At 45.3% G+C, this 11,337-nt stretch overlaps 1 protein-coding gene across 1 annotated transcript in view; it reads right to left on the bottom strand.

The window, feature by feature from the left end:
• Positions 1–4,685: 4,685 nt before the first annotated feature.
• POLR2M (RNA polymerase II subunit M) overlaps positions 4,686–11,337 on the bottom strand; it is a 30,405-nt gene continuing 23,753 nt past the window's right edge. The window contains exons 3-4 of the mRNA XM_063926167.1: positions 7,239–7,449; positions 4,686–6,239 (exon numbers count right to left, since the gene is read on the bottom strand). Coding sequence (XP_063782237.1) covers positions 6,114–6,239; positions 7,239–7,449 — 337 coding nt within the window. The 3' untranslated portion in view covers positions 4,686–6,113. The remainder of the gene's footprint in view (positions 6,240–7,238; positions 7,450–11,337) is intronic.

Genomic DNA, 11,337 nt, shown 5'->3' with positions numbered 1-11,337 from the left:
TTTCAGGAGGTCCCTGACCGGAGATGACAACTCCTTGGCCTTCTCCACCGGGAGAAACACCTTCTTCTGTTCTGTGTCCAGAATCATGCCCAGGAAGAGCAGACGCGTCGCAGGAATCAGCTGCGACTTTGGGATATTCAGAATCCAGCCGTGCTGTTGCAACACTTCCCGAGAAAGTGCTACGCTGACTAACAACTGCTCTCTGGACCTCGCCTTTATAAGGAGATCGTCCAAGTACGGGATAATTATAACTCCCTTCTTCCGAAGGAGTATCATCATTTCGGCCATTACCTTGGTAAATACCCTCGGTGCCGTGGACAGACCAAACGACAACGTCTGGAATTGGTAATGACAGTCCTGTACCACAAACCTGAGGTACTCCTGGTGAGGTGGGTAAATGGGGACATGCAGAAAAGCGTCCTTGATGTCCAGCGACACCATAAAATCCCCCTCTTCCAGGCTTGCAATAACCGCCCTGAGCGATTCCATTTTGAACTTGAACTTCCTTACATAAGTGTTCAAGGATTTTAAATTTAGAATGGGTCTCACCGAACAGTCTGGTTTCGGTACCACAAACATTGTGGAATAGTAACCCCGTCCCTGTTGAAGGAGGGGAACCTTGATTATCACCTGCTGAAGGTACAGCTTGTGAATAGCCGCCAGCACTACCTCCCTTTCCCTGGGAGCCGCTGGCAATGCCGATTTGAGGTAACGGCGAGGGGGAGTCGCCTCGAACTCCAGCTTGTATCCCTGAGAAACCACTTGTAGAACCCAAAGATCCACCTGTGAGCGAACCCACTGGTCGCTGAAGTTCCGGAGACGCGCCCCCACCGCACCTGGCTCCACCTGTGGAGCCCCAGCGTCATGCGGTGGACTTAGTGGAAAGCAGGGGAGGATTTTTGTTCCTGGGAACTGGCTGTCTGGTGCAGCTTTTTTCCTCTACCCCTCTGACTCGCTTGCCTTTCTGAGGCCGAAAGGACTGTACTTGATAATACGGTGCTTTCTTAGGCTGTGTGGGAACCTGAGGTAAAAAAGTCGACTTCCCAGCTGTTGCTGTGGATACGAGGTCCAAGAGACCGTCCCCAAACAATTCCTCACCCTTATAAGGCAAAACCTCCATGTACCTTTTAGAATCAGCATCACCTGTCCACTGCCGAGTCCACAATACTCTCCTGGCAGAAATGGACATTGCATTAATTCTAGATGCCAGCCGGCAAATGTCCCTCTGTGCATCCCTCATATACAAGACAACGTCCTTTATATGCTCTATGGTTAGCAAAATAGCATCCCTGTCGAGGGTATCAATGTTGTCTGACAGGGTATCAGGCCATGCTGCTGCAGCACTACACATCCATGCTGAAGCAATAGCAGGTCTCAGTATAGTACCTGAGTGTGTATATACAGACTTCAGGATAGCCTCCTGCTTTCTATCTGCAGGCTCCTTTAGGGCGGCCGTATCCTGAGACGGCAGTGCCACCCTTTTTGATAATCGTGTGAGCGCCTTGTCCACCCTAGGGGATGTCTCCCAGCGCAACCCATCCGTTGGCGGGAAAGGGTACGCCATCAGTAACCTCTTAGAAACCACTAGTTTCTTATCAGGGGAACACCACGCTTCCTCACACAATTCATTTAATTCATCAGATGGGGGAAAAGTCACTGGCTGCTTTTTCTCCCCAAACATAATACCCTTTTTAGTGGTAACTGGGTTAATGTCAGAAATGTGCAACACATTTTTCATTGCCGTAATCATGCATCGGATGGCCCTTGTGGATTGTACATTTGTCTCATCCTCGTCTACACTGGAGTCAGACTCCGTGTCGACATCTGTGTCTGCCATCTGAGCTAGCGGGCGTTTTTGAGCCCCTGATGGCTTCTGAGACGCCTGGGCAGGCGCGGGCTGAGATGCCGGCTGTCCCAAGGCTGTTACGTCATCGAACCTTTTATGTAAAGAGTTGACACTGTCGGTTAATACCTTCCACATATCCATCCACTCCGGTGTCGGCCCCGTAGGGGGCGACATCACACTTATCGGCTCCTGCTCCGCCTCCACGTAGCTCTCCTCATCAAACATGTCGACACAGCCGTACCGACACACCGCACACACACAGGGAATGCTCTGACTGAGGACAGGACCCCACAAAGTCCTTTGGGGAGACAGAGAGAGAGTATGCCAGCACACACCACAGCGCTATATAACACAGGGATCACCACTATACTAAGTGATTTTTCCCAATAGCTGCTAATACACAAATTGCGCCTAAATTTATGTGCCCCCCCTCTTTTTTACTCTTGTCGTACTGGATACTGCAGGGGAGAGCCTGGGGAGCGTCCTTCCAGCGGAGCTGTGAAGAGAAAATGGCGCTGGCTGTGCTGAGGAAGATAGCCCCACCCCCTCACTGTATTATGTGCTATTTATGCCAAAAGGTAAACTAATTGCTGCCCAGGGCGCCCTCCCCCCCCAGCGCCCTGCACCCAACAGTGACCGGAGTGTGTGGTGTGCTAAGGGAGCAATGGCGCACAGCTGCAGTGCTGTGCGCTACCTTAATGAAGACAGGAGTCTTCAGCCGCCGATTTTCAACTTTATCTTCCGTCTTCTGGCTCTGCAAGGGGGACGGCGGCGCGGCTTCGGGAACGGACGATCGAGGTCGGGCCCTGTGTTCGATCCCTCTGGAGCTAATGGTGTCCAGTAGCCTTAGAAGCACAAGCTAGCTGCAAGCAGGTAGGTTTGCTTCTCTCCCCTCAGTCCCTCGTAGCAGCGAGTCTGTTGCCAGCAGATCTCACTGAAAATAAAAAACCTAACAAATACTTTCTTTTCTAGTGAACTCAGGAGAGCCCACTAAGTGCATCCAGCTCTGGCCGGGCACAGATTCTAACTGAGGTCTGGAGGAGGTGCATAGAGGGAGGAGCCAGTGCACACCAGATATAGTACCTAATCTTTCTTTTAAGAGTGCCCAGTCTCCTGAGGAGCCCGTCTATTCCCCATGGTCCTTACGGAGTACCCAGCATCCACTAGGACGTCAGAGAAAGTGTGTAAGTGTATGTAAAGACTTTCCTAAACTCACCAAGAGGTTCTTATGTGGGATGTACTCTTGACATAATGCAATATGTCAGTGCTATGACCCCAAATGAGGTCACAATATTTCTGATTGATCTGTATAAACATAAAAAAACACCAACCAAATGTAGACCATATAGAACATTTAGAGACCATACAGAACATTTAGAAGCATATTATATTTTCAGTGCTGTCAATAATTTGATGCTGCTAGTTGACATATACAGTAGGCAAGATGCAGCTCACCAGAACAGAGCCCAACAGATCAATACTGCACATGGTGCTGGGGGTCATTGACTTACCTAGATGTATTCTGTGGGTACAGTGCAGGTGTAATCTTGGGTAATGAGTTACTAGTACAATCAAAGGCAGAAGGACACTGCCGGTATCATTGAAAGCACAATGACTGAACAATAAACTGGTCTGTTTTACTTTGTGGATGTAGGTATAACAATGCTCCAAGCAAAACGGTAACCACATATATAAACTTACAAGATATTTAAACCTTTGGCATATCAGTGCAAAACAGAAGAATTTTAAACATGTAGGGGGCATTTTTGGCATTTTAAACATGTAGGGAGTATCCTATTAGCCGCAAAATCGCGGTTTCGCGATAAAATATTGCAAATGTGATAATTCGGTATTCTATTATCGGCAATAAGTTTCCATATAGCTTAGCGCGGTTTTCTCTCCACCAGCTCAGAGCTGGTGATAAGTAGTGCAAAGTCCCTATTGTGAGCTAAATTAATGACTAAATTAGGCACTGGAAGTTTTTAATTATTTTAAATTAGCTAATAATGACATTACATTTTTGGGGTAAAAAAAAATGCAAAGTGATGAAAATTGGGGTACACGGTATGGGACAGGTATAGACTTGCAAGTGGGAGTAATTGGTCTGTTGCCACTTTTTTTTTTTTTTAAGTTCCCTAAAATGACCCAAATAAATACTTACACCCATTTTTATCTACCCCAAATTTAAGAACAGCATTTACTTTGCTGAAAAAAAAATAGCTTTCTATGTTTAACTTTTTTTTTTTTTAAATGCATATAACAGCCATTTGACTTAATTTAATTATACCAAATACTTTTATTATAACCAATAATGGACTTCTATAATGTTTTCCGGGTGGTCTTCAGTATGCCGACTGACGGGATCCCGGCGCCGGGATCCCGACGGCCGGCATACCGACAGTTATTCTCCCTCGTGGGGTTCCACGACCCCCCTGGAGGGAGAATAAAATAGCGTGGCGCCACCGTGCCCGTAGCGTGGCACGCACAGCGAGCCCGCAAGGGGCTCATTTGCGCTCGCCACACTGTCGGTAAGCCGGCGGTCGGGCTCCCGGCGCCGGTATGCTGGACGCCGGGAGCCCGACCGCCGGCATATCGTAGTGAACCCATGTTTTCCTATATTAGTTTTGTTTTTTGAGGGGTACAGGCACATTTCCCCATTTTCTCCTACATTTATCCCAGCTTTTGCCCGCTAAAATTATTGCACGAATCCTGTTTTCGCCATTTTGGAATAGGACAGGGCGAAAAAAGGAATGCGCGATAGACGTGAAAAAAATTGCAGCGATTTCTCGGCTAATAGGATACCTCCCATAATATTGTAACAAATAGCTTTTGCACTTAATACAGAAAAAATATTTTATTGAAATGTACAACTTTAAAAATGTATTTGCAAACATGGTGGAGAAAATTAACACACACCATTAAAATTAGAAATCCTATTAAACACAAGAAAACAAATAACACAAGCGTATTGACCACTGAACTGATGTGATGAGTTGGGCTGCTGACACAGCTACATCTGGTGACTGGGAATTGTGGTAGATTCATTTGCTAGATTGAAATTATGCAATAAATGCTCCATACGTCTGTTCAATTGACAAGAGGACAAAGTGTATATTAAAATATTATGAGGAACATTTGAATATCTGCAATTGCCATGATACATTGCTTGATGCCTATGTTATCCAAAATGGGAAAGCTTCACGTATTTGGTTAACCAAACATTCATTTTTACTGTTCTGACCTACAATTCCCATCAAATAATCTTCCAGCAAAGTAGATGTCATTGTTTTTCCTGCCTCTTTGTCTAAAGCCCCATGCCTTTGTCAGCGTCAGACAAACCTTTTTACAATAGTGTCCCTAGTTGCCGAATTATCAAGGTACTGAGAGAATTTACAGATTTAACTTTAATAAACAATGTTAAACTAAGGACATAGGGCGAGATTCAAATGTTCCGTCCTTCCCTCCCGCCCGCCGGCAGTATTCAAATGTTGCTGCCGATGGACGCGATACCAGCATTTCAGCTTGCCACCCCCTGGGGTGGCAAGCTGAAATGCGCGGAAAGTGACCCGTTTGGACACCCAAACGGGAGTTTTCACGATCTCGCCCATGACTTTAGTAGGGTTTAGCTGCTTTACGCGGCTAAACCTGTCTCTTATGGGCGCGATCAGCACAATAATGGGGGACAATAGAATATCGCCCCACGATCTCCCGTCACTTTAGACGGGAGATCGGGCGCAATAAAACATTTGAATCTCACCCAGAGTTACTCTCTATTTATTGAACAAGAGGGTATGTAAAACAGTGAGTCTATACTATAAAAATATTTTACTTACAGAGGAAACGCTGACTGATGTGAATTTATTTACCCCCAGTAATGAGATTTTCACACTATCAGGCATTTCCCACTAGACTTTGATATGAACACATGAAAATCTTCAAGCATAAAATAGTAAAAGCATCATTTGCAACTCTGCAATTATTATTTCAGTAATTACAATATTTATCCATATTTAGTGGAGAAAACCTATGTTTAAATAAAAGATTTTACAGAACAGAACAAGGCAAAAGTGCAAGCTTTTTAAGAACACATCTTCATCTAGCAGGAAGACCTAAGTAATCTAGAACAATGTAAAGCTTTCGTATGTAAACAGCTGATAAAGTACAGTTTAGCTTGTAACGTATAAGAGAAAGTTGTAAATGTGCGGCTAGTTGTGACACACACATGACAAGCTCCATGTCAGACATCACGACACAATCCACCTGCTGCTTACTCTTCAGCTTCATCTTTCTGATCTCTGTATTTCATGTAGGAATCTCCCTCTGGATTGAATGTTTCACCTTTAATGTTAAGCTTCTCAAATAGTTTTTGTGCTGCAAGTTTAGCTTGCATTTCCTGAGGGGAAAAAAAGGAAGATTGTTATTTAACAACACATCAAGGAAGTTGTTTCTGCTTTGGTCTAACAGACAGTGTGCCGCAGTTAACAGATTTTTGCTGTATACATTTCAACCTAGATTGCTAAAAGTATCTACAAATATCCCTCTTCTTTTATATGCATTGGTGTAGTGCCATGCAAGGCATCTCTGCTCCCTGGGACAGCACCAGAGGAGTGCTGGGCACATCCTTATATGTACCTGGAGGGATCCAATCATGTGACCGGTGCTCGGGATCCTTGCGGTCAACGTACCGAAGCTGGGATCCCCACCAATCAAAATTCGGGCAAACAGAATGCCGACCCACAGGCACTATTGCCACTCGTCAGTGTCCACGACACCCACAGACTGGGAATAGAACCTGTGGGGAGCGCAGCGAGCCTGCAAGGCGCTTTGTTGCGCCTGACCTCCCACCCCATGCATTCTGGATCGGTATGCTGACCGCTGGGATCCCCAGAGCCAGTCTCCCAGCCCCAACCCTACCTGGATGACAGTAAAGTGGAAAAGGGTGGAAGCTGCTTCTCCAGGGTGCAGCAGAGACAGCCCTGTATTGCTAAGCTTTAGCGCCTAAGGATCCATCAGATAAAGATGGTGCTTAAGATTATACAGATTTTTTTCAGTAATAAAGACATGCTAATAAACTTTACACTTGGAATACAGTTTATCGACCTGATGGACCAGTTCCTGATCTATTATTGTAAGCATATTTTTTCTTTAAAAATCTTGGGATAACTAATGGGCTTTCTTTAGACAATACAAAATTGGTTAACAATTATTTTGGAACACAACTGGGAATGACAGTAAATAAATACAAATCAATATTAAAATATTTTCAATGAGTAGGAATTTACTAGTCCAAATTAACTCTCTCTAATAGTTGCACCAATTTTAAGGCTCCATTTCTTTAAAAAGGGATCCACTAATACAATGCATAGGCGTGATTATAAAAGGCATTTCTTACTTCATAGCTTTGCTTCTGTGCTATCTGAAGGCCTAGAGACTCCTCAAGAGGTAGTAACTGGGCAGGTGAATGATGAAGTGGTGGAAGTGTAGCTGCAGTGATGTCATTCAGATGTTTCCGTTCATGAATCCTTCGCTCCTCCACAGATATTCTAAGCGCACTCTCTCCTGGTGACTGACTGGGGGATGAGCAGTCTGAATGTGACGCCAATCTGAAAAGAAAATGATCTGGGTGACTAGTGATTGCTCTGAGCCAAAAAAAAAAAAAAGACCCCTCACTTTCAAAAATTGGGGTCCTACCTGTCCTTTTCTGGGTCCCATCGTAATAAATATTCTTATTAATCTTATTAATTATTCAAATATAAAAACAAGAACTTGATGTGGACACTACTAAAGTGTTGGAAAGGGGTGACAATGCTGCTGGGTTGTGTAGTATACATGACACTTGTACCAAAGCTGTAACTAGACATTTTGGTGCCCCCCCCCCCCCACCAAAGAAAGTATAGACAGTACGCGCCTAAGGGGCGCAGCAAAAATTTAGGGCTGTGACTTTGTGGTTAAGGGGTGTGGTCACATAATAGTACCAATTTGCATTACATCACATACATTGCGCAAGGTAGAGCACTTATACACAATGATCGTGGGTGTCAGCGAGGGAAGGGGGTGCCAACAGTCATCACTTATGTCACTGGGGGTGCCAAGGGAAGGAGTGACAATGACTGACGTAGTCATGGCCGGATTAAGGCTAGTGGGGGTCCCAGGCAACAAAGGTGTGGGAGCCCGCACCGATAAAACTGACTGTGCACACTGTTGCTATCATTAGAGAGAGGGAGAGGGCGAGAGATTAAGACGGTGTCAGGGAGAGAGAGAAAGAGATAGAGAGGAACAAGCAAGAGAGGGAGAGAGATAAAGGGTGTCAGAGAGGGAGAGAGACTGGGATAGAGAAGAGGAGGAGCATGAGATAGGGAGAGAGTCAGGAAGACAGAGAGGGAGGGTGTGCGAGCAGGAAAGAGTCAGGGAGGGAGACAGAGCGAGAAGGGGGAACAAGAGAGAAAGGAAAAAGAGGATGTCAGAGAGAGAGAGAGAGAGAGAGAGAGAGAGAGAGAGAGAGACTGGAAGACAGAGGGGAGAGGGGGGGACCAAGCAAGAGAGAAAGGGTGTCAGTGAAGTAGAGAGTCAGGAAGACAGAGATGGGAGAGAGAGAGTGTGTCATTGAGGGGGCGAGAGAGAGGGAGAGTCAGGAAGACAGGGTGAGGGGGACCAAGTGGGGGAGGAGAGAGAGAGTCAGTGAGGTAGTGAGAAAGATAGTCAGGAAGACAGATAGGGGGGAGAGAGAGGTCACTGATATGTGCAGGCACTTCACAATGTTAGGCTCAGCCCCCTTCCCCATGCACCCGCGACATTATATCCACGAGGGGGCGGGGCTTACTGTAGAGACGGAGGCAGTCTCCGTCTCAAAGACAAACTCCCTCCACAGGCAGTGAGTGATGAGTACAGGGGACATGGTAGGGCAACTCGCTGTAGCTTGAAGGAGAAAGCAGTGGTGAGTAGCAGAGGAAAGACTCAATAACTCTTAATGATCCTGTACTTATCACTCATATGAGCAAACAATGTCAGTCACTAAAAGGGAGGAGACAAAAAACAAGGACCCCCTAGGGGTAAATTTACTAAGATGGGAGTTCTTTTTAAGATGGGATGTTGCCCATAGCAACCAACCAGATTCCAGGTATTCTCTTCTAGAAGGTGCTAGATAAATGAGAAGAATCTGATTGGTTGCTATGGGCAACATCCCATGTTAAATAGAACTCTCATCTTAGTAAATTTACCCCCTAGTGTCTAGGAAAGTGTAACGAGAAGAATAAGAGGGCCCTGACTGAGTTCAGACATCCTAAAGGAAAGAGGGTAAATAAGTGGGTTGGATGGAGAACTGTGAAGTAGATAAGGTGGAAGGAGAAGGGATTGAGAGAGGAGATTAGGACGACGGCTGGTCTTTAGTAAAAAGAAAAAAAAAGTGTTTTAGGGAATGGTTAAAGCTGGGGAGACTGGTAGAAAGTCGAATTTGGAAAGAGGGAGATTTCCAGAGGAGCTGCTGCGGGAAAAATCTTGAAGGTGGTCATGAGAGAAAGGGACAAGAGTAGAGGTGAGGCAACAATAAGTAGGACGGGTGCAGTGGAGGTAGGAGTGAGTGTGGAAAGAGATAAGGTTGCAGATGTAGATGGGAGAGGAGTAATTAAAAGCTTTACATTTGACAGTGAGGAGTAACAACATTCTGAGGGGGATAGGGAGCCAGTGGAGGGAACTGCAGATGGGAGAGCGGGATAAGCAGCACTGGTAATGATAGACTGAAAATGGGAGAGAAAATAGGATTTTAATACCTACCGGTAAATCCTTTTCTCTTAGTCCGTAGAGGATGCTGGGGACTCCAAAAGGACCATGGGCTATAGACGGGATCTGCAGGAGACATGGGCACTTTAAGACTTTAAACGGGTGTGAACTAGCTCCTCCCTCTATGCCCCTCCTCCAGACCTCAGTTATAGGAACTGTGCCCAGGGAGACGGACATTTCGAGGAAAAGGATTTTTGTTAAACCAAGGGTGAGATACATAGTAACATAGTATCTGAGGTTGAAAAAAGACAATTGTCCATCGAGTTCAACCTATTTGTGGTCTCCTATGCATGATGATTTGACTAAAATTTCTGACTGATGCTGCTGTCAGCCGTTGCATTTTATCCCTATTTATAGTAACTATAATGCATGACTATGCACCATACCCCTGGATATCCTTATCCATTAGGAATTTATCTAACCCATTCTTAAAGGTGTTGACAGATTCCGCCATTACAACTCCCTCGGGCAGGGAATTCCAAACACGTATTGTCCTTACCGTGAAAAAGCCTTTACGCCGTATTGTGCGGAATCTCCTCTCCTCTAACCTGAGCGAGTGTCCACGAGTCCTCTGTGTTGATCTAACCAAAAACAGGTCCCGCGCAAGCTCTGTGTATTGTCCCCTTATATATTTGTAGATGTTGATCATAGCCCCTCTTAGTCTCCGCTTTTCCAATGTAAACATGCCTAGTCTTTCAAGCCTTTCCTTGTATTCCATCGTCTCCATGCCCTTAATTAGTTTGGTCGCCCTCCTCTGTACCTTTTCAAGCTCCAGGATATCCTTTTTGTAGTACGGTGCCCAGAATTGTACACAGTATTCAAGGTGTGGCCTCACTAGTGATTTATATAACGGGAGTATAATACTCTCGTCCCTAGCATCAATACCCTGTTTTATGCATGCTAATATCTTATTAGCCTTCTTTGCTGCAGTCCTACTTTGGGTACTACTGCTTAGCTTGCTATCTATGAGGACACCCAAGTCCTTTTCCAGTACAGAATCCCCTAATTTTACCCCATGTAATAGGTAGGTGTAATTTTTGTTCTTGTTACCACAGTGCATTACCTTACACTTGTCTGTGTTGAAGCGCATTCTCCATTTGGCTGCCCATGCTTCTAATTTAACTAAGTCGTTCTGAAGAGACTCGGCATCCTCCTCTGTATTTATAGCCTTACACAATTTGGTATCATCTGCAAAAATTGACACCATGCTCTCTAGACCTTCTGTTAGGTCGTTAATGAAAATATTGAACAATAGCGGTCCTAATACTGAGCCTTGCGGCACACCACTTAGCACTTCAGTCCAAGTTGAAAAAATAAAGAATTTACTCACCGGTAATTCTATTTCTCGTAGTCCGTAGTGGATGCTGGGAACTCCGTAAGGACCATGGGAATAGACGGGCTCCGCAGGAGACTGGGCACTCTAAAAAAAGATTAGGTACTATCTGCTGTGCACTGGCTCCTCCCTCTATGCCCCTCCTCCAGACCTCAGTTAGGGAAACTGTGCCCGGAAGAGCTGACATTACAAGGAAAGTAAATTTTGAATCCAGGGTAAGACTCATACCAGCCACACCAATCACACCGTACAACTTGTGATAACCTTACCCAGTTAACAGTATGAACAACAACTGAGCCTCACTAAACGAATGGCTCATAACAATAACCCTTAGTTAAGCAATAACTATATACACGTATTGCAGAGAGTCCGCACGTGGGAC

The sequence above is a fragment of the Pseudophryne corroboree genome, chromosome 6 (assembly GCF_028390025.1).
Source record: "Pseudophryne corroboree isolate aPseCor3 chromosome 6, aPseCor3.hap2, whole genome shotgun sequence".
In the NCBI taxonomy this organism is placed as follows: domain Eukaryota; kingdom Metazoa; phylum Chordata; class Amphibia; order Anura; family Myobatrachidae; genus Pseudophryne; species Pseudophryne corroboree.
This window is presented reverse-complemented; position numbering and strand designations above follow the sequence as displayed.